Raw genomic sequence first — 26,687 nt, 5'->3', positions numbered from 1 at the left:
GCAGTCGATTAAGACTTTTCCAAGATCGTAACCATCAGAAACAATAACCGAAACAAATGCAACACCTTTAATTTTTGATTTTTTTACAAATTGTACAAAAATAAAAACTGAGGAACACCTGGTAATCGTTCTGGACGTTATATACAATTAATTGGAAAACAATTTATTTTATATGCATACAGACATAAAACCAAAAAAACAACTTCAATTACTTGTGTACAGATGAATGATTATCAGAGTATTTTGCAGTTTTTATTATTTTTTAAGTTTTTCATTTGAACCTCGCTCATTGATTATTAATCTATAAGTTTTTAACTTTTGATTTATAAAATACATTATAATTATTTGGACAAATGTTTAACTATCGGTAACTCCAGTCTGCCATTCACGAAACCTGTTCAGGGGCATCACATGTCAAAGAGGCATTTCGTGAGCTGACTCAGCAGCCAAGGGCCGAGGCAAGCGGATGGATTCAAGCCCGCACCTCGTCAGTAAAATATGTATTGAATCAAATGCTATTTCACAGTATTTTTTCTGTGAAAGTTCGGTTTTTTACCATCACATTGTTTTGCTGTAAAGTTTCAAGTGTAAAAAAGTGATTTTACGGGTCTCAGAAAAACAAGCGGGTCTCACGTGAACCCAACCCATACAACATATTTGTTCTAATCGTCAGACACTGATATGTATTTTTTTTTTAAAATCAATATTTTTAAAAATAAGTCAAGGAAATTAAAGATAAAAAAGTTTAGGGAACAAAATCGAATTTTTCTAAACTAAAAGGGTATAATTTAAACATTTTAAAACTTGAAGGGCAATGCAAAATTTGTAACCGATATTCCCCGGTTCTTTTAATATTTTACACGTGCGCTTTGCTCAATTAATTTAACAAATATTTTATTATTTTAAAAAAAAATTATACCTAAAGAATGATAATATATTTTTATTAATTTATAATTTATTCACAAAATAAGTAGCGTACTTTAACTTGATTCTTATTTTGAATAACGTAATTTTTCATTTTGGTACCTAAGATGTAAAATTTTAAACATTTAAGTACTCGGGTAATCGATTGAACCATTAACCTGTTATCATATTGATGTAGCGAGTGATGTGGTATCTAACTCATTATTATTTGTTGATGTGGTTAGTGACATGAAATTTTTTAATCTAAAATTAGTCTTCAACCGGTTACCCAGATACTTAAACGTTTAAAACTTTACATTTTAGGTACCAAAATAAAAGTTTTAAAAATACGTTTCCAAAAATATGAATCAAGTTAAAGTACGATATATTTTCATGCAATCTGCCCATTATAAAAAGAAGGGTTTGATTTTAAAAAATATTCATTTAGGGTATCAACAAAATTTAAATGGTATATCTCATTTTGAAGTAGGGTCTAGGGGTGCATTTAACCTACTGTCCAACCCCACATCTTACCTCTACCACTAAGGGGGTGTTTGGGATTGCTTATTTGAAACAACTTATGCTTTTATACAAAAGTCCTTATCAACTTATTATAAGTCAGAAGGTTTTAACTTCTTTAAAAAACTTCTTATTACCGGTTTGGCACCGGTATAAGCTGTTTATCCAAACACTCAAAAGTGTTTATTACCGGTGTCACACCAGAATAAGTTCATAAGTTGTTTTTATAAGCAATCCCAAACACCCCTTAAGAGTAGCACAATTGTGTTTGTGAATATAATACCTTTGGTTTGTGAAAAGTGCGTAAAAAATAAAAAAAGTTAGCCTCAAAATTTTGAGAAAGTTATTCCTAAATACTGTTACTGTTACTTATAGATCTGATATGACACACTGAATACATTTATTTGAATTTCTTATGTTCCAGACTGTTATGCGTTTCTTTTATCTTGACATTTCTTGGACCACAGGAGGTGCTTGAGGATACATTACGGTCATTGTTTGTCTAAATCTCTCCTTGTTTCTCTCCCACCCTATAAAAACCGAAAAAAATAAATCACCATACAGATATATGTACAAATTTTAACCTGTAAAATATAACTGATATATGCTTTGGTCAGTATGTAAGTCAAAAGGGTACCTTGAAAGACGATGAATCCTTGGTGCTCAAGTTGTCGATATTGTTGACAAAGTGCACACTGGTGGCAAAAGAGATGAAGGCAATAGTCGCTGGTCAAACTTCCCTTTAGATTCCACTGTCTTCTCAATTTGGTACGATAAAGACCGTTATAAAACGTGGCTAAAATAAAACCAATGATCCATCCTTGATAACTCATGGACCCAATACACCGATCTTTGAAAAGTATAAACCAGATAAAATCGACTATTTCCATGAACCCAACTTGGACTATGTATAGAAAGCAATACAACGATCCCGGTTCTGTCCAAACTGTATTTTTTTTTTCAAAAACAAAAATATGTTATTACAGTTTTCATAAAACCAACACGAGGATTTTCTACAAGAACTTACTTGTTTCTCCTTCGTTAACGATTTCTGCAATTTTTCCAAATGCAACACAGGGGCAAAGAAGTACCAAAAAACCTATAAAAAATGGGTTTCAGAAAATATAACAGATATATTTAAATTTGAATAATTCTTGAAATTATTTATTCGGGAAAGTAAAAATAATCATACTTATTTTAAGGTCGGAAAAGCAATCAAAAAGACCGATTGCCCAGCTATGACGTTCATCAGGGTAATATATTGGTTCTTGACCTACAACGAAAGGTGGAGGGGGATAAGGAGGAGGAAAAATCAGACCGTTTGGCCATAACGTTGGAACCGTGTGCATGTTGGATACTGACGATGATGTTGACGACGATGAGCATTGGTGGTTGATTTTTGGCAACGTTGGTATTACTGGTGGTGCATTTCGCTGGTGGATTTGAGATCGTTGTGGGTCTTCCTTCATCGTTTCGTTCAGAGGGGAATTTTTTTTTGATATATTGATAAAAAAACAGTTATTTTGAGAGAAAACTGAAAGTCGAAATCAAACTTGATAATTGTTTTTGTTTTGCAGCGAAAATGGAATGCGTGATTTTAGAGGTTCGATGCATGATTGCCTCAAAACTGACAATTTTTCTTGAACAGAATCTTTTAAAATGACCATTTTACCCTATTTCATTTTAAAATCTTTTAGAAAAAAATACTTATGCACGGAAGATGCAACAAATAAATTCACACACCCTCATCACCTTTTGGGAGACAGTATCGTCGTTGATTCATTCCAGTCGGTAAATACAAGAAGATTTTGTCTAAAGGAGTCAATAAATTCATGGAAATAAAGATCTAAATGTCGATAATTATCAGATTGATAGCAATATAATCACGATGCAAATAACCATCTTAATTGAGGTTTTTTGAGGTTCTACGTTATACAAAAAAAGTTGTATATCATCGAAAAGTATAATTCATTGATAAAAGAAATGAAACGGAAGTTCTAAACCATGTGATTTTATGTGATGCAAACAATCTGTATAGTTTGACGAACACTTGTATCTGTAAAAATGTATGTGATTGTACCTTTCAGAAAACCAGTTATAGTTTTAAAAATCTTGAAATAACAGTATACATAAAAAATCAGAGATAAACGTTTACAGATCACTGGATGATGAGAGGGGACAAAATCCGTGAGATGAGATGACTCGAACTAAAAAATGTTCGCATTTTCAGATAAATAATCCTGTTTGAATTCATTTAAATAGTATAAATAATATAAAAAATGTGAAAATTGGGTTTTATTGTTAATATATTTAAGTATGGAATTGGTATCCATTACTAGACGTAGGGGTGCTCAAAAATCCGGCCAACTCGATCAACTTGATTAGCCCAATTCAATCCAACGTGAAATAACTCAACTGAAGCAACCTAATGTCTAACCGAGTTGTAAAATTTTCAAACTGTAGGTATTGGGTTGATATTGAGTTACTATTATTTGAACTCAACCCAACCCGGTGAACCATATATCTTTTTATTTTTTGGATTTAATATGATTGTTAACATTAGACAATTACACTATCATGTATGCTCCTCATATACACATATTTTCAATCTATTCACATCTGTATATAACTTATTCGTATATATGTTCAGTAACTGTGAACATATATATGTAAATTGAGAAAATTAATTGAATATGATATACGTAAGAAGTATGGATAAGTTGTATCAAATGGTTGACAATGAAAAAGAAATTATGAGTAGAGAAATAACATATACAAGATTACAAGAATATTTTAATGTACCAGATGATCAATCCGATCAACCCTACAATTTAGCTTGGGTCGGGTTAAGATTTTTCAAATCACAAACATTTGGTTGGGTTGTTCAAATGTCTTCAACCCGATCAACTCAACCCATGAGCACCCGTAACTGAACAGACCAAACAAAAAAAAAAAACTTACTGTTCTATGTTTTATACAATATTGGATTGGGACCGGACCATGACTATTTTGGGAAAAAAAATGCAGTTCTTTGTCAAACCAAAATAGACGGAACAAAAAGCGGGGAGATATGACAAAATTGAGAATTATTACTCCCTCCATAATGCCCATAATGAAAAAAAGGACAATTTTATTAATGTGTAATTGTTATACTTTTAATTAATTAAAATGACGATTTTATCCATAAAAATAGCAGGAACGCAATGAAGTTCTCTGTCTCACAGTAGAGTTGAAAGGTAGACTGTTCCTTTTGAAAGTGAACGTTTGTTTTCAGACTCAGGGTGTACTACACATACAAAATTAAAAACCTGAAACCTTTCATAATCTTTTCACCTGTCTACCTCACTCTTGTCGGTCCAATTCAGTAGTATCCTAACCGTTCCAATCCAATATACCGAACACACCCTTACAGAGCTTTTGGTTTGACAGAATGTTTTTGAAGGATTTGGATTTCGTATAAAGATCTGGTATTGGAAGTCATGCCGTATCCATTCCACCTCCATGTCCACAACCGTTGGCTGTCGCCATTGTCATTGTCCACTATCTTCACATCCACAACATCACCTCCACCATAACCACCGTCCACCACCACCTCAACCTCCGACCATTAAATGTTTTAATCATAATGCCACAATGTTCATAAATGGTTCAGAATATTCCAAAGGTTTCCATCTCTGGACCGTTGGAGATGGAGTAACTTCCGTGGTCTATACAAGTCTTTTTGTTTCACTAATTACTACGATTCCTCCACAACCACCACCTCCATATCCACCATCGTTGGCCACCGCCACCACAACCACCACCATCGACCACCTCCGCCACAATCACAACCTTTACTTTGACCACCACTGGTAACCATAACAGAAAATTATGAGTACATTACGTTTTTCATTCTTGTAGTTTGTTAAAAATTACAATTTCCGTCCCTATAGTTTAAAAATTACAGTTTTTATCCTTATGCTTTATAATTCATTGCTATTTTCGTCCTTTAAATTCTCAATTTATTGTTGTTTCAGACACTATGGTTTACAACTCTTTACCGTTCCGATGCATTGTACTTAAAGTTAGGAATAAGTCTAAGAACGAAAAAAGCAATAAATTACAAACAATAGGGACAAAATCGTAATTTACTCTAAAATTATTAAACGACGTTTAGAAACAACTTGTCCAACTCACTCCTGTGCCCATCCCAGTCCAGTCTGTATACCAAACGCTACCTTCCATACGAAGTATGCCAATCATTTAAAAGGACCAACCTTTTTACTCACCATGCCATTCAAGGCATAGAATCATAACATTGAAAACCAAGATTAAAAAGAAGACAATTAACATTCAAGTAAAAAAAAAACACAAAAGAGTGAAGCTCCTGAAACTGTGTTGTTATACACACTCAACAATAAAATGTTATGCTGCTGCTGCTGCTGCTGCTGAACAACAACAACAGCAACAACATACAAACATCAATCAATAGAACAAAAAATTGGGTTTCAGAAAGAAAACACAACTTTCTCTCATGGTTACATGATGGTGCATCGGCTTTTCTCCTCCGTTGCTTGCATGCTGACCTGCTGGTACCTGTTTGGCTCGTTCGGGTTGTATGTGAACTCCGATGTATCAAGTCCATACTGTTTTACATCAAAAAAAAATGTGTACTCAAATCGCATCTTTATTTCTTCTCACACCATATAAAGACGAAACCCGTGTAATAAAAATGATCAAAAAGGGTATATAAGCAAGCAGGGTTGGGTTCCGGTGAGAAGCGTAAGAAGAGATCTCCACCCTTGGATAAATCCTAATTGAATGTCAATAACAATGAGGTGCACTGAGATGCACATGATCAATTCCCTTCTAAATCGCAATTCATGGGTGGGCATGAGATTAAAAGTGATCATGGGTTCAGATCTCTTCTTACACTTCTCACCATAACTTCCCTTCTCACGCGATCCTTCGCCTAAGCAATTAACGCATAGAATTTGCACAACAGCCTACCCCTTTCAAAACACCTTGCTCCCGTAAAATCTTAGGGGGCGTTTGTTTGACGAAATGTTTTTGAGGGATTTAAATCACGTGGAAGGATTTGGAATATTGGGTTTACAGGATTTGGAACGGGCCTTAGAAATACATTAGAGGGTTAGATTTTTAAATTCAGCTTTTGAGAAATTCAGCTAAATAGCCCGTAAAAATTTGAAGCCTTTAAAGAAGACATTTTTTCATACCTTCTCCCTCATCCGTGCACTCCATGCATCGTTTCTGCTTGGACGGCTATCGAGGGTTCCAGGAGCAACCTGAGAAGGAACGGGTTGCCTACTGATCAATGGCTGCCGTTGCTGCCTTGGACCATCGATGTACTCCTCATCGCTATCATAATCTGATGGACTATTTGCAGCCCGAACCATAAGTGCTAACAAGAATACAAGAACCTGAAAACGAACGCCTGATAAGAATAGAAAAAAATATCGCTTGCCTTCTCGGAAACGATCTCTCTATCTCTTCAGATAGGTCGTAAGAGGATCTCCAACAAATTCTCCAAAATGGAGAATCAAAAGTCGAAATCTCCAAAGAAAATTTATATTCATCTCCAAAAGTTTCTCCATTTTGGTGATTATAATATGAATTATATTATTAAAATATTCAATACCTTTCATAAAATATTCTCTCCTATACATTTAATCTCAAGGATTCTCATTGGTAGGCAGAATAAAAAATAATCTCTTTCATAGATAATCAATTTTGCAGAGTTTCCAAATTTGGAGAATTCCACCCCCTCTCTCTCTCCTACTTTCTCCATTTTGGAGAAGGTTTTGGGGAATCCGTTGGAGTAAAAATCCCCAAAATCTTCATTTTGGAGGATCTGTTAGAGATGCTCTTCCAATAGATCATCTAAAATGAAGAAAACGGGGATTTTGGGCAATTTTTTGCTCCAACAGGTTCTCCAAAACTTTCACGAAAATGGAGAAAGTAGGAGAGAGTGAAATTCTCCAAATTTGGATAACTCCCTAAAAATGTTACACTATCAAATGAATAATTTTTTTATTATACTCCATTGATAAGAAATCTTGAAATTAAATGTTTAGAAGAAAGAAAGAATATTATATTAAGTGTATGTAATATTTTAATAATATAATTAATGTTTTAATCTTCAAAATGAAGTTGTTGGAGTTGAATGCAATTCTTTTTGGACATTTTGAATCTCCATTTAGGAGAATTTGTTGGAGATGCTCTAAGAATTCGGTAGGTTCAAATGATAACCGTAAATACTTTGAGAACCTCGGGACCAACTATTCATTATTTATTCATGATGAATGTTGTGATAGATATTCATGATGAAAATTATTGATAATGAAAATGTATATGATATTCATGATGAATAATAGATACAATTATTCATGAGGAATAATATTCACGATGAATAAGATTCATGATTATTGAGGTTATTCATCATCAATGATACATGAAATAGTTGGTTTCCAAGTTCTTAGAATATTTAAGTTTCTCATTTCAATTTCCCTTAATTGAGGTATAAACACGCATATCGACTCTAAAATCTCTTTAGAGCTACGATAGGATGCAACATAACTAGTTCCTTCTACTCTCACTTCTAAGGCGCATTACTTTCGGTTTTTTGAAATACGGACATCACACAAGGGCAATATATTAGTGCCTTACCTCCAATATAACAGCGCCAAGTGCAACCCATCTGCATATATTCCAATTCTTCTCAAGAAATCTATACATCGTGTCAAATTCTCCAGTTTTGTCAACCGGGATCTCCTGACGACACATTTACGTTCAAATAATCAGATAAATACAATAATACACACATTTGAAAATCAACACAGTTGTTAAACGCAAACTCACGGCTCTCCAGCTTTTGTCAAAGAAGATGAAAGCGGCACATCCCAGTTCCGCCAGTATTAACAAAATCACAAGTAGCGAGTACTGCATTGGCTTAAGGAAATCAACTACGTATACGTTTACCACATTAAAGACTTTGAATGTAACCGCTAGTGCATTTGGTACGTGGGACAGTACTGAACAAAACAAAAGTTGGTGTCCCATGTTTTGTGGGACAATTAGGGCCTATCTGTTAGCAGCTTAATGAGCTTAATGGGACTCACAGCTTATTCGATTAGCTATAGATGACTGTTGGGTAGTGGCTTAATGATATAGAAAGTGGCTTTTTCAGTAAGCTTCTAGGGGAGAGCTTTATGCAGAAAGCCAACTTTTTCTATACATGTCCATCCCAATTAAAGAACACGCGATGAAAAAACCCTTCCAAACAAAAACCTTCTCAATCTATATGGACAGATTAGTCCACACAGACAGCTTTAACGATACAGGACTTAATGGAAAGCCAACCAAACAACCCCTGTGGGAGAAAAATGCATTTTTCCCATTCCATCTAAATAGGCGGAGCAAAATTTTGGGAGATGGGAGAAGATTGGTAAATTACTAAATTACCCATGTTAAATTAAAACACTAAAACCTTCCACGATTCTTTCACACGCCTACCTTACTCTCGCCCGTCCAGTACTGTCTGCATACTAAACGCATTAATGATTATTTTCCTGTTGTAAAATGCGTTCCTTCTTACGTTAAAAATGCATATATAATGAAGTCATAAGATAGGATACGCAAGTTAGGCAACATCCACTTCGAGTTGCTGCTCCAATGCAACCAAAACAAGATATGACAAAGAGAAGCGCACCAATGCCGACAAAGAGATAAATGAACCTGCATAGAATGAAAAACTAGTTACTTGCAATTAGTGGAAAGTTTGGTAACTTCAGCTAGTATGATATGGAAGCTTGTACCATATCTTCAACCAATTTGAAGCTATAAAACCAATGTGATAAACCTCAAGAACTGACATAAGGAACCGAAACACACACACATATACATATATCTATGTGTCTATCTCTCTCTCTCTCTCTCTCTCGAAACACACATTCTTTCTCTTTTTGGCGCACAATCTATGTGTCTATCTCTCTCTCTCTCTCTCTATATATATATATATATATTGTAGAGGAAAGTTCAGTTGCAAACTTGTGGGGAACAAAGAAGAAAGCGACACATGTCCGCATTTGTTACCATTCATCATGAATAATGAACGTGAAATTTTTATAGCATGCAAGATGAATGTTACACCAATTAGAATGAATATCCCGTGAATGTCTGGGACACGTGGAGAGCTTTTCTTCCTAGACCACCCTGGGGTGGATGCACAGGTTCCATTGATTTGGTAAATATCCGCTACTTGCAGTCAAAGGAATTAAAGCACACAATTCCACCAACAACATAACTGAAACAAGTCGAATTCAATCCTTTTCAGTTTAGAAAACACATAAACGTCGTTTAATAGTATCACATGATCATAACCTAACCTACAAAAATTCTAATCATATGTAGACGGTAAATTTCATTGAATGAGAAGTAGAAAAGAACCACATACTCGTTAGTTATTCATAATTCCATATACCTGCTTCATGAGACAAAAATACAAAAGAGTGTAGAGGACATCATAACATGAATATATCTTATCTAAGACAATATGGTTAATAGACCAACAATAAAACTGTAACACCACAAAGCCCAACGCAATATGTTGGCCCAATAACTTCGAATCCAACTTAAAACCATGGTGGAAGTTATTGGTAGCCCACAACTTGAGGCTTATAAAAAGCTCATAAATCCCATTTTCTATCTATGTGGGACGAGTGGTTACAAAAATGCAACTTATATGCAAGTTAAACATCTGTAAAAGAGGATAAGAAGGCTATAAATTGCTAAAAGACACAAAGAATTCACCTAAGTTAGAGAGTATACGATTCTAGCACCCAAACCATTTGGTTTTAGGACTAAACTAAAAGAATTCATCGAGATCCTTCGAATTCTTCATCTTCATATCATTAACATATGAAACCTTAAATAGCAAGTATCTTTGAGTTGCATTATTTTTTAACATCTAACTTTTTATAGCTATTAACTATCCCACATCATCTTTGTATGTGGTGTGTATTTTTGTAGGCATTAAAATGATGATAAATGCTTAATTGAGTCGAGTCGAGTCAAGCTCCTAGAAAGAGAATCTTAATGCTCTTTATCCAACTTATTCATTAAGAGTAATGAGACTCGCAACTTATTCGGTCAAATATACATGACTATTTGGTAATGGTTTAATGATATAGAAAGTGTCTTGTTCAATAAGCTTCTAGGAGGGAGCTTTATGCAGAAATCCAAGTTTTTGTTTTCCAAATCTGCCCCTTCCAATTAAAAAAACACACTCCTTCCATCTATGGAAAAACTCTCCCAAACAAAAACAATCCCAATCTATACAGACAACTTTATCCATAAAGGACTTAATGGAAAACCAACCAAACAGCCCCCAAGTAGGCAGGAAATCTGAACTCTTTCGAATGTAACTGCATAAAAGAAAGAACTACACAGGGTCATTTGCCCAATAGTACCCAGGTTACCGGTAGAGCTCAACCTCTCAGAAAGTCAAAGGTTCAAACCTTATCAACGGTGAGAAGTGTGCGTAAGTATTTGTCATATATAAATATTATATACTTCAAAAAATAAACCATGTGATACAAATCAATATGCAAAAAGGGATTCACAAAACACAATCAACATATGACACCATACATACCAAGCAGTAGGCAAGTTATCAAAGATCTTGTTGCTTGACAGTGAGACGGCCATTAGCATCGGGCGACCAAGCTGTATCGATTCTCCATGTAGCGGATCCCAATCATCGTTTGCATTTTTGAACATAACAAACATGTAAATCCCATATCCGACCATGGCAAGACCAAGAAGTGTCAACAAGAAGTTTAGGAGCTTCAATAAACACTCCAAAAACCCCTTACAACCCATAATGAATTGCTACTCAAATCAACAATGTTATGATCTTATAAAACCCACTTCAATCCTACATTACAAAAACCAAAAAAAAAACAGCATTAAATGCAAGATCAATCATAGTTACATGAGAAAATGGCACAAATAGCCCTTTTGACCGACCAAATTCACCTCTTAACCATTTCTCTCCCATTTTTTCAAAGAAAATGAACATCTCCGCAAGTGCCTGGCCACAATTTGTGGAGGGGCCAAAAATAATAAAAGAGCAAGTTTGGTGAGGTGGGTTCCTGCAAGGGCCACAAGTGCTCTTGCCTCGAGTGGAACACTTTGTAGACTCCCCTAACGTGATGTCCGTGCACATGCCATATTAACACTTTGTAGACTCCCCATAACACCTCTCTCTCTCTCTCTCTCGAAACACACATTCTTTCTCTTTTTGGCGCACAGATGAAGTTGCGGATGTGCTACCTGCAGACCATGCTCATAAATTGTTTTCCTTTTGGCCCCTTGCAAGTCGAAGAATGGTTACTTGTGGAGGTGGTGAATTCGTTGAAAATACAGTATACGAATGGCTAAGAGGTAAATTTGGTCGGACAAAATGGCTATTTGTACCCATTATCGCTAGTCACATAACAGAAAACGAGAGAAAGTGGAATAAATAAAAGGAAATACAGAAAATTGGAGCTGATTTCACTAAGAAAAAAGTATTAAATGCAAAATTTCTCAGTTTTTTTTTTCTAATTTTCATTCAGCAATCACTTCCATCACAAACTAGAAGAAACCCCATCATGATCAGCTTTTCCATTTGTAGAATTTCTCTCAAAATTACGGAACTGAAGACCAACAAAATCACGTAAAACCTAAATTTTCCAAAATATACACACAAAATTACATACATCCAAACAAGGTCTCGTTAATTCTACGAACATAATTAGACGTACTCACAATTCATAGTCTGTAGATCATCAAAAGAAACCCTAATTGATCGAAAACTCCAATCCATCACAAAATTGGATTCATGATTCAAAATAAATTTCAAGAAAAAGTAAACAAAACCGCATTAATCTCAAAAAGTAAACCAAACAAAGATCACATTGCAACCATCTAGTGAGAAGGATTCTTGATTTCGAAGAAAATATGAACCCAGATTGGGGATAATCGGATGAAGTTACTTACACAGGTGGGTAGCGATAATTGCTGAACTTTCAGATTTCGGAAGTGCGAAGACGAGAGGAAAAATGACGAAAAGGGGGCATGAAATTGAATAGTGGGTGAGAATAAATTGAAATCAATAATCAAAAAATTGGGGTTTTCAAAGATTATTATCCCCAAAATCGTTATTCAATTGCTGGCCCTAATTGTTTTTGTATGTGGACCAGGGGAAATGACACCGCCGAACCGGCGATTACCATTGAAAATCTTTATACGATCAAAAGTAAATTCTTTGATTAATCCATTATCCTTTGACGATTTATTAATTTAATCAATGTTTATCTTGAAATTGATGAAATGATTGTGATGTTTGATTAATGTACCCAATGATATTTTTATAACATCAAAAGACTAGATACACTTAAATTAATGGATGTTTGTTAGTTGATTTTGTAGACTTTGGGATCAACCTGTTTTCGTGAGACCCATGAAACAATTTTTTTATACGTGAAATTACAGTGATTTTGCTATGAATGTCCGACTTTTCTTTTATTTTCATAACGTTTTGCTATGAAGCTTCAAGTGTAAAAAATTGTCTTACGGGTCTTACGAAAACATGCTGGTCTCACGTGAACCGGACCCAAGTTATGTATGTTAAATAAAATAATAATGTGTCTTTATTTGATTGGTAGAATTTGGAGGGAACTAAATTTTGGAACAAACACTTTTTGTTTTATTTAGTTAGAGAGGGTAGGGTAGTTAGAGAAATCAGTATAACCATAGGTGCTTATGAGCAACAGATAGTTAGCATCTGGTGCATCTGTTGATGTTGTCGTTGACGGTCGTCAACTGATGCTTCTGCTAAAACCAATCAGTTGCAATTCCCACTAAGTGCCTTTGTTTCCGCTCTCTTTGATATTTCGTTAGATGCATACATCACTAATAAAAACTGTTAAGAACTTAAAAAATAGTAATTCATGCAACAGTTTCATGATGGACTCAAAAGTTCTACCCCTTGGAGTCCAACGGGGGCGTTGCCCCCATCTCCCCTAAGAACCTGCAAGATGGCATGCCCCTTTTGACCAAAATGACCACCAAAATTGCCTTCCAAGGACGATTTTGATTATTTTGGAACGATTCTGACTATGAGATACATGTAGAATTCATCCGTATCTTATAGTCAAAATCTTCTTAAAATAGTCAAAATCGCTCTCTAAGGACGATTTTGATGAACATATTGTAAAAAATCTCTAAAAATCAGATCATTTTGTTAATATACCGTATATAAAATGGTAATTTTAGGTAATTTCCAACATTTTAACCAATTTGGCATCAATGGATAGAAGGGGTTCAGCAGGTGAAGACATAAAGCTCCGGTCAACAGAACCCATCAAATCATACCCACCACCACTTTGTCTATATCGTGTCATTAAATCTTTTCTAATAAAAATATATAATATATTTAAATATTTTTATTTAAAAATATCATATAAATATATACTAAAATGGTACTCACACAATGTAACGAAATATATCTTAATTTTAATATTTTATTTTATTATTATCTTAATCGATGTTATAACACGATCATATACCAAAATAAAATTCAAATTCATAATTATTGATAGCCTCGTGAAGGTGCTGTTAATCATACCATCATGTCCTTATTGGTCGACTTTTGTTTGTTAACACGTGTCTTTATGATCGCTTGATATAAAAAGGTTTTTCTTTTTAATATTTTGTTGTTTTTTATAAATAAAAAATAATCAATTAATTTAATTTATTATTTAGACAAAAAATTGATTACCAACGATTCTAACTAGTACATAATCCGGTTCTAGGGGCGTACCCACTCTATTGGATATGATGAGTGTAACATTCAGGCTAACCATACCGAATATTGTCCGCCCAGCATTCTTGTTGGCATACTAGTCAGGTTCCTGGCTCTGATATCATATGTAACATCCGAGGTTAAGCGTACTATATATTGTCCGTTTTTTTTCCATACACATAGACTCACGGTTTTAAAACGCGTCTGATACAGGAGGTATCGAGTCCCTTATAAGATATCGTGTCTGCTCACTTTTGTTTCTTTCCCCAATCAATGTGGGATCTTACAATGGCACGGGCTATCGCTTCATTCATTCGTCTTAGTGTAAAAATTTATAGGGACATAAATGTGTCAGTGTATCAATTTCTTGTGTGTCATCGTATATATTTTGAAACGATCGATGACACAAGTTTCTCTTGATAGAGTTGATTTGTATACATTTTCTCACACAAATGAAAAAGTGTAATGATTTTTTAATTAAAAAATAATTTAGGAAGTAAAACATTCAAAAATGAAAAAGTTCATTGAGTTTTTTTTTTTTTTTTTAACTTTTCCCGATATATAATCAAAAGGCAAAATTTCCAAAGGAAACTTATATTCGTCTCCTAAGTTTTTTCATTTTGGAGATTAACGTTCATAAAATATTATCTCTCTCCTATACATTCAATTTCAAGGATCTCAAAGCCCGATCAGCCGAAATTTTGGGGGCAGTCTCGGCTTGAAAAGTCTTGCCCTGAAAAGTGAAGCATCCTAAAAATAGGGATGGTGATTTTCCCTAACCTGGTGGAGGACCCGGTTCACCCGACCCGAACGAGGACGGGGATACCACGCTAAAACGGGTCCCGGGGCCGGGGGATGTTACTCAAACCAAGGCCGGAGCCGGGGATCCGCGGTAGAATCGAACCAACGGATATTTTTCATGGGGTTTGACCAGGGACTGATAGAGGTTTGACCTCCCGTACCCGTCGGGAACCAGGGCCGGGAGATGTTACTACAAACCGGGGCCGGGGATTACAAAATCCGCCCCATCCCCTCCCCGTTGCCATGCCTACCTAGAAACCCATGTTAATCTAAAAATATCCCGATCGGGCCCTTTTTCAGCCCGACGTTGTCTGGCTCGGGACTAAAAATGTTAAAAGCCCATGCCTTTTTTTCTGCTCACTTAAAAAGGTTAGCTTGGGCCTTCTGCATCATTATATAGTATCACAGTCAAGGCCTACCACTTTCGAGACCCGACACTGTACTCTAGACACTCATGAGACAATCGGTACTCATCAATTCATTGTAGGAGACCCGCAACGGCTAGACTTGGGCCATTTCTACTTAATACATCTCGTAACTTCTCTCTTCAAGGGCTTATTTTGAAGGGTAATCTAAATAGGAATCCACGTATTCTCACCAAATAACACAAGCAAAAACATCATTTAAAAGGTTCTACGAACCCTTCACATAATAACTTATAATCGTCTACATCGACAAACCCACAAAGATGTGCACCTTAAGTTCCATTTCGAACCTATCGACAAAATGCAAATCCTCGATTTTTTCCTCTTTTCGGGAAATCTAGTTTCAGTTGTTCGTGGGATGATACGAAAAACACTAACTCGCTGACTAAATAGCGATAAGAACGAACCTTTAATTAATTAATCACTCGATGTGTTGTTGCCTTTGGTGCCGACCCAATATTGTTTAGAAGCAACGAAGATCTTCTTGGGAACAAAGGGTCCGTCTTCGTGATCCAGCAATTTAACGTCCCATCTCATGCCGGCCGTGATTTTCATCACCTTGGTCAACACATCTACTTCATCTCGGAGGATGACCGAACCTTCGGGCCGCAATATCCGATCCATCTCTAGGAGGATGTCTTCGAGATCACACCTGTTTCATATAAACAAAACCGAATCAAACTATTGCAGTATATCCCGCCCAGGGGTGGGATTGGGGGCGGTAAAGGTGTTAATAAGTTGAATTGAGGAGCTGGCTGGTTGGTTTTCCTGTATGGTTAAAGCTGCCTCTGATGATTAATCTTTCTGTATAGATTGAAATGCTTTTGTTTGGGAGGGTTTTCTCTTAGATGGAAGGAGCGTATTTCTTAATTAGAAGGGGCAAATTTGGAAAAGACTCAGATTTCTGCATAAAGCTCCTCCCTAGAAGGTTACTGAATAGGCTACTTTCTATATCATTAAGCCACTACCAAACACGCATATGTATAACTGACCAAATAAGCTATGAGTCCCGTTAAGCTGCTAACAAACACGCCTGAGTCGAGTAGTAGGTTGTTCAAATAGGCCCAATTAATTTTTTCAAAGTAGTGCTCGAGTTTGAGCTCCATTATTTTTTCAATGTTCGAGGTCAAGGTCGATGCTCATTTGACAAATTTAAATTATACATTATACCTAAAATTTAAGCTTTAAAAGCTCGTTTATTGCTCGAGCTCAACACTTATTATATTTTGATTGTATAATTTTTGAAAATATCAACATGTTTGACTCTGACAAGCATATGCTCGAATCAACTTATTTGAGCCTTCGAACAAAGCCGAGTCGAGCATTGGTATATGGAGCTTGATTTGTTAAGTTAAAATGGGCTGCATTTCGTGTTTGAGATCGACTTGAGCTCGAGAATTATTAAGCTCGAGCTCAAGACCATCTTGCCACGTATAAAGATGATGTATGGTGGCCCATTTGGCATGGACATAGGGGATGACCAAAAGGACTGTTTGGCTTATGGGTTTTGTAGTCTGAGAATTATGCTAAGGCTATATGTTTTCGGGTAAAAACCTGCTTTCAAGCAGGATATATGGGTTGGTTTAGTTCGATTTGACTGTATCTTTTCAGGTCAGACCCTGCTTTTTGAGAGGGATATACTAGGTTGGTTTATTTTGGTTTGACCGTATCTTTTTAGGTCAGACCCTGCTTTCGGGTGGGATATATTGGGTCTGTTTAGTTTAGGTTCTTCCTATCAAATATGCTTAATCAATCTACTGTACTCTTCATTTTTTTAATAAATCGAGTCGTTAACGAACCCTTAAACTTGATTTTCTAAAGACCAAAGCAATTTTGTCAACCTCGATTCCAAGTAGACACAATCCTTTGCTTATCTTAATGGAAAGTTGGAGATCATAAAGACGTGATTACGTTCACAGAAACAGCCGTCAGATTCTTTTGGGGTAGAGGTCAGCGTACATCTCACCCTCTCCATACCCTACTCAAATGGGATTTACTCCGTCAGTTTGGTTTGGCTTCATTCTTTCAAAGACATCATTACATGCTTTTACAAAATCCTGTGTTTCAATGAAAGTTTTTGATAAAGATACTTGGGGCCCGTTTGGTTTGTTGGATTTGGAATTGGATTCCATTCCAGTCCCAACTTTTGGTTTAAGGGAAAGTCCGGAATTGAAATCCCACAAACATTGGATTTAGAAATCCCGTTGGGGTAGTAGGTATTCCATGGGACTACATAGAATTTGCTTGTAATAATGTTTTAAAATATGTTAAAAACATTCGTGTTGTAAAAATAAATTGATGGAAGGTAATTTAATAATTTTTATAATTATAATTTTGTTTTATAGTTATTTATAAAGAATGGAATTCAGTTTAATTCCAAATCTTTCCACAAGATTCAATTCCCTCAAAAGACATTCCATCAAACCAAACAGGCCCTTAATGTTTTAGTAGCAGCAAAGGGTGAAAAATTGGAAAATCATACGTCAAACCCCGCTAAATTACAGTTAGAACTTAGAAGACACTTACTTTAAGCGAGCAAGTACTTGTTTTTGGGTTTCAAATTACTCATTTACCCCTAACTATGTAGCACATAAATTAATTAATACTTCTTAGGAAAGATGAAGAGACTTACTTGTTCTCATACAAGCTGAATAGACCATTGCCATGAATAAGGTCATATGTCCTTGGGTAAGTCGAGAATCCTTCACACCTGAAGGACAAACAAAAATTGGGTTATCTCCTATGTACCTTTAGGCAATAAATTTATGCTTATTGCATGAATATGTAAAGTAGGGGCAGATTCAAATGAGAATGACGAAAAAAACTGATGAAAAGGTATAACAATATGGCTATCAAATTGAAGAAAATAAATACTTTTTTTTGGTATAATTTGTTAGGCTCCAATTTTGGTTATGTTTCGCCTGATTAAAAAAATCACATCTGATATCATCACATTTGACGGTTGAGATCTATTCTTACCTTCTCAACCTTTTTATCATTCTCATTTGAACATCTCTGATGTAAAGTATTTTATTGAACTCACCAGTCATGATATATACCGATAAGACCTCGCTCATAGACGACACCCAATGTGTTTGGAGCAATGGTTGGCACAACATTCATCACCCATAATTTATTCGAGTCAAGTGCTGCAGCAAAACCTCCAAGACCAGCATTCATATCCATTATGTTTCTGTATCTTGATGTGCCAATTAACCTGTTGGTCCTTTTGTAAGTACCGACATATGTCTTCCAAAGTTTGCTATCTTCCTGATAAGATTCAATGGAAACTTCTGGGATTAGTCCCTTCGATACCCGAGGTGGCACCGCCTGTAGCCTTGCCGGAAACTTCTTCAACTCCCCTCCTGCTACTTCATTCGCACTCTTAACTTTGGGGTAGGGAGTTTTACATGCTTCCATATTCTTGTACCTAAATTATACCAAAAGGTATCAATTTATGAGAAAACAGGGGCTCAAAAAGACAGCTTTAAAATAATAATAATAATAATAGAACTGTTATGCACAAGTTTAAACCATTTTGACCGTTATATTTCAATGACCAATAGGGTCTTGACCGCTATCAGAGGTCATGTTCTCGGAAATGCCTAAAGCCGGCGACTCCTAAATAGAAAAATAAATTTGAGAAGCTCAGTGACTCACCAGACATTATCAGCATCGCTGGATTTACAGATATCCACAGATTTCATTTGGCATGATTCGGCATTCACTTTCTTTCTCCAGATAGCAATATCTCCCTTCTCATATTTCTTTTCCCAGCAAAGAGATTCAGCAAGCTTTTCAATCTTTCTTTGCTCTGCCTTCAGATCCTCCTTTGACCGTTTCCATGTCTGATAGTACGTTTTCCAATTGATCGGAGGACCAGACAAAATCCAAAATCCACCAGGCCTAAGAACTCGATCAACTTCCATTAGGTACATCCCATCTGCCCATAGTTTAAAAACTTGATATCATGATTTTGGGTATTAAGGGAATTGAAAAAAATCAGCCACCAGTTGTTTGCATGTACACATGTTCAAGTGTAGGCGACGGAAACCAAAAACAGAACGTATGTGCTTTTCGCCCGAGGGACATGTCGAAGAACATAAGAATTATACCCGTAACCAGGGTTATTTAACGACCTCCTGACGAGTGATTTTTGATCCATGAACTCGTGACAGGTTTCGTGGCATTCTCAAACTTGTAAGAAGGTCATGGTATTAAATAAAAAACTGTCAAAAGGTCATTTAACGAAAGGACCCCATGTAATTACTAATTAGTAAATAGTATAACACTCTTTTGAAATTTTGAGTAATGCCAACCATTTCACATGGTATGACTTACTCCCTCCATCCCAAAATAAATGTCCACGATGAAAAAGGCATACCGCTCTAGAAATGTGTAATCATTACACTTTTTAATTAACTAAATGACAACTTTACCCTTAATAGTAAAGCTAGTAATGAATTTCTCCATCTCATAATTAATGGTAAAATTGGAAAGTAGGTCCTTCCTTTTGAAAGTTGACATTTATTTCATGACAAACAAAAATAGAAATGTGAGACACTTATTTTTGGATGGAGGGAGTAAAATTTACAACATACTAGACAACCAAACAGTGTGTCTCATATACATTACTCACCATTCTCCCCCCATGGTATCAGACATCGTGAGCACTGAGCCATATCAAATGCTCTTGATGGAAAAGGAAGACTTATTGATCCAAGAACGCCGATAATAGCAGGCACACCACGCTCCAAAGCAAACTGCACTTGTGCTTCATGATTGTCCCTTGGTGCAAATGACATGGCTAAAACATTTCTTTTCATCAAGTAAGCACCCCAGCTTGCAACCTATGTCAAGATTTGAAATCAGTCCCGAGAGAGATATTACCCACTAACTGGTAGTTAAAGAATTAGAGAAGTCGGATTAAGAAGCTGTTGTACTTCCAATGAAAAGACCACTTACGGAGTCACGGGTGCACTTGGTATGCAGACTGGACAGGACGAGAGTGAGGTAGGCAGGGTGAAAGAATTTTGGAAGGTTTTGAAAGTTTTAATTTGACATGGGTATTTAGTAATTTACCAAGCTTGTTCCTTCTCCCTGATTTTTGTTCCACCTATTTTGGTGGGAAAAATGCATCTCTGTCCCACTCATTACTGTCTACCGATAGAAGGCTCTCCTGTCTTTGCCCATTGATAGATATGCCTGAAGTACCGAAACTCTCTCCCTTAGGGCTCTCTTTCCGTAAGCCGGTGAGGAGTGAGGGATCTACTGAGACTGAGCCATCTTCGCTAGCCGATCTGTCAGTTCTATAGGGTATGAAGCTCTTTCCTAGTATTGGGTTCAGGAATTCATGCTCGCAGGTAAAGAGACTAAAGAAACAAGAACAGAAACAGTCTCTTGAAAGAGRGGAGCATTTGCCCACTCTGTGGTACATGAGGATCCCTGCCACATTCAATCCTTACGCACGCTAAAGACACAAACCATGTTCATAAAGTAACCTAAACCAAACCAAACCAAACGAGCGCAGCAAGTCCCACCCAAAGTAGGGTCTGGGTGTCAGAGGTACACCAACCTGACCTCTAACCTAGAGAGTAGGGCGGTTGTTTCAGTGAAGACCCTCGGCTAGTGCAAGTGTGAGAAAGGTAGAAAAACAGATACACTAAACACTGAAAAGTTAGATATGAGTAAATAATAGCAATACAAATAGTAAACGTACCCCACAGCCAGTATCCAGAGCGGTTCTGACAGAGCCATCCGCAATCGGAATCACCGATGCAAGTTCATCAATATAAGCATCTGCTCCTTGGGGAAACATCGTTCCACCACCAGGGAACTTAAATACATTGCCCTGAAACTCCACCCAATGTTGATTGGCCTTCTCGACAGTTAAGTGTTTGAAAGGCACATTAGCATAGTGGACATAATCACGTCCTTTTGGCCATGGAAACGGAGTTGAATACCCTTTTGGAGCTGGAATAAGGCATTTCAACTTCTCCTCTTGAGGGGGACAATGTCTTTCTCTATAAACCATATTTTCTCTTGTGAACTTCATAGCTCGGTCCTGTTCATGGCAGGGTGTGTAATCGGTGTATTTGACATCACATGGTTTGAACATTTTAGCTTTAGGCTTAGAAGCATCAGGAATAGGAATACTATGATGTGGGTTGAAATCAAGGGTGGCAAAATCATCCTCACATTCTGTTTTTTTGGTTATGTCCATTGCTATACTATCACCCTTCCCAAAACCACTTTTCTGCCATGTTCCTAGCAAGTAAAAGAAACAGCAGAGGCCAAAGATAATAATTATAGATAAAGGACTTCTTCGTCTATTTGTTGGAGTGTTCTTAGACCCCATTTTGTGCTTCACAATCTTGGGGCCTGAAAGCTGTATCAGTCAGTAAAATAAAAGCGTGGTTACTTAACAGTCAGATCATAGAGGGCATCATAAAAACCAAACAAAACCAAAAAGATCCAGTAAAGCCCACTCAAAAGTAGGGTGAGATGTAGGCAGACCTGACCCCTACCGATCGGGATAGAGCGGCTGTTTTCATGAAGACCCCCGGCTTGTGCTAGAGTGTGAGTAAACAAGTGGAAAAGATGAAGACTAACATATGGTAAAAGAACCAGGAATAAAAGAAAGTCGGAAAAAGTAACAAGTAGGCGCATTAAACCCATAAGGAATGGTAAGGAAGAAATAACACACACAGAGCAAGAAAGGCCCACACAACACATCTCCTGCCTAAAATGCAAGCCCTCTACCCCCAACCTATCCAACTTCCTTGTGTCCAACCATGCTAGCTATCATATAGGGCATTATCTGAATACGCATTCATACCAATCAAAAAACAACCATCGATAAAAGCTGTGGTTACCAGATGGCACTTCAAATATAATAGAAGCTCCATGGTTACAAGCTAATTATAGATATTATCCACTTCGAATAATAGATTTTAAGGATTTTCAACCACAAAATCGACTATTGAAAAACATGAATGGAAACATGACATGATGACACATATGATCAAGCTAGGTTTCTAAGAAGAGAAAAACATACTAGGCTTACCCCAAAAGGCCCAAACACGGAAACACCAGACTTTTAATTTAGTACTTTTAAATTCTTGCATTCTATTTGGGTTTTGCTCTGTGGGGTCGCTACATTTGTTGTATTATGATTCTCTGTTGTGATCTTTTCGAACTTATTTAAAAGTTTGTTGAAAAAGGATTGATTAACTTATATTTTAGTTGTTCTATGATTTTTGTTTTAATTTTTGTGATTTGCATTGAACAATAGCTTGTGATAGTTTTTTTCTAAGAACAACTTAATTGTGTTGGAATGCAACATCGCTCTTGATCTGTGTTCTTCTTTTATTTGAATTAGCTAATTGTTTGTACTAGACTAATTTGGGGAAACAATATATAATAAAACATATCAATTGTTAATTGATATACTTCCAAGCATCAAACTTTACTAGACTTCAGGACGCGAGAAAATGTTAATCTTAATACTACTCCCTCCTTCAAAAAATAAACACAATGTTTGACTAACCCAATAGTTAAATACACATTACACATTATCTTATAAGAATGTTACTTTCAGATTTAAAAAGAAAAACTAAAAAATCCCTTGATAAACAACACGAGAAATCTTGAGGACCAAAATCAATCGTGCTATGGTTTGTAATGATCGATAATAGGTAAATATATATATGCCTGGATTTGAATCTTTCCTTGAACAGAAATATTGCATTCAATTTGAGAAACCTATAATTGCATTTATTTTGGGAGCAGAGGAAGTAGAACTTTGGCTTATCTACTCTCTCTTAAACTTTATTGCATGCTAGAACAAAATCAGAGATCCAGGTGTGACCTAATTGGAAAAAAGCTATATGTTTGGCAAATCAAGAGGAAAAAATAACCAGATTGGCATTTCTGGAACAAAAAAAAAAAGCATCTAAACTGTAAAAGCCTTTCCCCAAAGTAGTACAAACAGTTAACTAATTCAAATCAAAAGAAGCACATAGATCAAACTGCATTCTAGCGCAATTAACCTTTTCTATCACAATCCATTGCTGCATTAACCAAATCACAAAAATCAAAAGCGAAAAGCATTGAGCAACCAAAATCTCAACTAATCAATCCTTTCCCAACAAAAATCTTAAACAAGTTCGAGAAGATTACAACGAGAGAAGCAAAACACAACAAATGCAGCGATCTCAAAAAGAGCATTAACTCAAATCACAAAAATTAAGTAACAAAAAGCATAGAACAACCAAAATCCCAATTAATAAATCCTTTTCCAACAAAAATCTCAAACAAGTTCGAGAAGATTACAACGAGAGAAACAAAACACAACAAATGCAGCGATCTCAAATAACAAATCAACAAAGTGCAAACCAACAAGAAATCAGAAATTGAGCGAGTACGATTGACTACCAGATAACAACAGAAAGTACCCGATCGATTTAAACGCAGATCTAAGCTCCAGTATAACTTCTTTCTCCCAACTTTTGCATTCAGAAAATATCGTTTTCAGAGAGAAAGAGAAGGGAAATTGAAGCTCAGTGGGAGTGTGAAAGGATTTGAAGTAGGACCTGTTTTTCAATTGTATGTTGAAATTCATATATTATATAATATTAGAGAAGAAAGTGACCGGAGTTGACGGTCTCCGACGACGGCGGTCGGTGCCGGTGGAGATATGGTGGACAGGCTGGACTTCAGATTCAACTTTATATAAAATCTTTTGACGACGTTTTTATCGCGCCGTTATAACCATTTTATCCAAACGACCCGTTACTTTCCGTTAACTACAATGAGATATATTTTATCATTTTCAATAGATTTTTTTTATAATTATATATCTATATTATATTATAAATTATTTGACAAAAATTCTTAAAAATTATTTTTATGTATAAAGTACTGTTTATTAATGTATATTGTTTAAAACATAAGATTACAAGTAAATTGTGCATAAGTACAATCTATTAAAACTCCATATCTAAATTCGTATAATTAACTACAGATAAACAAAATCAAATATATGATAAACATCTCATTTTAAATATAAAAAAACTAAAATATAATTAGAATAATTATTGAGTTCTAACAGAATACTTAATTATTATCTATACTATATCATAAAGCATTTGACAAAAACTCTTAAAAATCATTTTTTATGTGTAAAGTAATGTTTATTAATGCATATTACTTTAAACTCAATATTGCAAGTTGATTGTGTATAGATACAACTTATTAAAGCTCCATATCTGAATTAATGTAACTAACTGCAGATAAACATAATCAAATATAAGATAAACATTTTATTTTAAATATAAAAAAATCTAAAATATAATTAGGATAATCATTGAGTTATAACAGAATACTTAATTATTATCTTTATAAAATGTTATATTATTAAACCAAAAATAAATTATTTTCTTATTAAACTTAAATTAAATTATAATAAAAAATATATAAATTAAAAAGCTTACATAAAAAAGAGAACTTTTAAATAGTCGATTTGATATTAACATTGATATATTTTTTTTTAAATTTATATTTTATTCAAAAATAAAATCATTATTATTTTTTTAAAAACACATAAAATCGTATTACAACATCAATAAAGACAAAAAAATAGAATAAAACATTAAAATTGAGATGTATCTCCCTACATTACGTGAGTACCATTCTAGTACTATATTATAAAACATTTAACAAAAACTCTTAAAAACTATTTTTTATGCATAAAGTACTGTGTATTAATACATATTACTTAATATTTTAATTACAAGTAAATTGTGCGTAAGTACAACTTATTAAAGCTCAATTTTTGAATTCGTATAACTAACTACAGATAAACATAATCAAATATAGAATAAATATTTTATTTTAAATATAAAAAATCTAAAATATAATGAGAATAATTATTGAGTTCTAACATAATCATTATCTTTATAAAAAATTTATTGTTAAACCAAAAATAAATTATTTAATTATTTGATCTAAATTAAATGATAAATAGATTTTTATTTTTGGAAAAAATGAAATTAAAAAAATTGCAATTAATGATTTATGCATTGTGAATGCTTTAATATTTTTTACAATTATAAATAAAAATAAAAAGTATTTTTTTTATAACGACATTAATTATATTATGGGTGTGGGGCATATGAACATGAATGCGCAAAGTAGTACCCATAAACCACATTAATTTTGCATGTATTTTATGGGTTGGGTTGGCTTACGTAAGATATGTCTGTTTTTGTGAAAACATAAAATAACATTGAATTTTCATAGTAAAATATTGTGAAAATATACAAGATACCAAAATCTCCACAGTAAAAGCACTGTGAACAACCAAAAGGGTCTTTGTCTTAGCGGTATATGAGCCTCTTGCCTCTTAGGAGGTCAGGAATTCAAACCTCACAGATGGTGAGTACGATGTATGAGTTTATTTGTCATATTTACCGTATATAAAATATATTATATAAAATACCATGTGAACGTTTGCCTTCACAGTGTTTTGTTGTAAGTAGGGACGAACCCAATTTTTTTTCAAACAGTGGTACCATTTGAGTATAAGAAAAAAAAAAGATAGGAATTTTTTTTCAAACGGTGTCACCGTTTGATTATAAGAAACAAATATACGGATTTTTTTTTTCAAACCGTGAGCCATTTGACTAAAAAAATGATACTAACATGATTCAAACCTGGGTCTGGGGTGGAATAAAAGCCTTGCAAACCAACTCTACCAAATAAAACTTGTTCTCATTATAGTTTCAAAATATATACGGTGACACACAACAAATTAATATGGTTGCATCTTTCACGAACCTAAATTTTTATACCCTTCGACGGAGGAATAATACGGTAGCACGTGCCACCATAACCACTATACTAGGTCCGTCCCTGGTTGTAAGGGTTAAGTGTTATTTTTACAGTTTTATGGGTCTCATAAAAACAAATTAGTCTCATATGAGCATAAAAACATATTAATCTCACGTATTTAAATAATCTATGCTATCTTATAAAGCATTTGGCTAAAACTCTTAAAAACTTTTCAAAACTCTTAAACTCGTTCATCCTTATCCAATTTCATCCCATATCTGAATTTGTGTAACTAACTGCAGATAAACACAATCAAATACAAGATAAACATCTCATTTTAAATATAAAAAATCTAAAAT

The 26,687-nt window shown here is 35.0% G+C and overlaps 2 protein-coding genes across 4 annotated transcripts; both read right to left on the bottom strand.

Annotated features, from left to right (window-relative positions):
• Positions 1-5,679: 5,679 nt before the first annotated feature.
• On the bottom strand, positions 5,680-12,712 carry LOC112529820 (tobamovirus multiplication protein 2A-like). Its single transcript, XM_025141226.1, has 7 exons — positions 12,463-12,712; positions 11,075-11,356; positions 9,057-9,156; positions 8,281-8,361; positions 8,089-8,193; positions 6,639-6,842; positions 5,680-6,047 (listed from the first exon to the last, which is right to left on the bottom strand). Exons 2-7 carry the CDS (start codon positions 11,299-11,301, stop codon positions 5,940-5,942), a joined length of 825 nt encoding a protein of 274 aa, XP_024996994.1. The 5' UTR covers positions 11,302-11,356; positions 12,463-12,712; the 3' UTR covers positions 5,680-5,939.
• A 2,960-nt stretch (positions 12,713-15,672) lies between these two features.
• On the bottom strand, positions 15,673-24,164 carry LOC112529348 (probable methyltransferase PMT14). 3 transcript variants are annotated; one of them, XM_025140588.1, is made up of 7 exons: positions 23,932-24,164; positions 21,215-21,883; positions 20,135-20,345; positions 19,156-19,438; positions 18,539-18,925; positions 18,128-18,205; positions 15,673-16,147 (listed from the first exon to the last, which is right to left on the bottom strand). In XM_025140588.1, exons 2-7 carry the CDS (start codon positions 21,851-21,853, stop codon positions 15,913-15,915), a joined length of 1,833 nt encoding a protein of 610 aa, XP_024996356.1. In that variant the 5' UTR covers positions 21,854-21,883; positions 23,932-24,164; the 3' UTR covers positions 15,673-15,912. The 3 variants fall into 3 exon arrangements, with proteins under 3 accessions (XP_024996356.1, XP_024996355.1, XP_024996357.1); XM_025140587.1 differs by having other exon boundaries at positions 23,952-24,164; XM_025140589.1 differs by having other exon boundaries at positions 21,215-21,559; positions 23,952-24,163.
• Positions 24,165-26,687: the final 2,523 nt, after the last annotated feature.

This window comes from Cynara cardunculus (genome assembly GCF_001531365.2).
Source record: "Cynara cardunculus var. scolymus isolate 2C chromosome LG 16, CcrdV1, whole genome shotgun sequence".
NCBI classification, from domain to species: Eukaryota; Viridiplantae; Streptophyta; class Magnoliopsida; order Asterales; family Asteraceae; genus Cynara; species Cynara cardunculus.
The sequence above is the reverse complement of the archived record's forward strand: the minus strand, read 5'-3'. Positions and strand labels throughout refer to the sequence as shown.

Bases quoted from the DNA above. Each gene is read 5' to 3' on its own strand.
- LOC112529820 (XM_025141226.1), bottom strand. From the start codon at position 11,301: ATGGGTTGTAAGGGGTTTTTGGAGTGTTTATTGAAGCTCCTAAACTTC. The intron at 8,362-9,056 runs GTATCCTATCTT...AAGCCAATGCAG, and splicing joins GTGGATGTTGCCTAACTTGC to TACTCGCTACTTGTGATTTT. The intron at 6,048-6,638 runs GTATGAAAAAAT...GATGTAAAACAG, and splicing joins GTGCACGGATGAGGGAGAAG to TATGGACTTGATACATCGGA.
- LOC112529348 (XM_025140588.1), bottom strand. From the start codon at position 21,853: ATGGGGTCTAAGAACACTCCAACAAATAGACGAAGAAGTCCTTTATCT. The intron at 19,439-20,134 runs GTGAGTAATGTA...AACTATGGGCAG, and splicing joins GATACCATGGGGGGAGAATG to ATGGGATGTACCTAATGGAA. The intron at 18,206-18,538 runs GTGAGTTCAATA...TTTGTCCTTCAG, and splicing joins ATCGGTATATATCATGACTG to GTGTGAAGGATTCTCGACTT.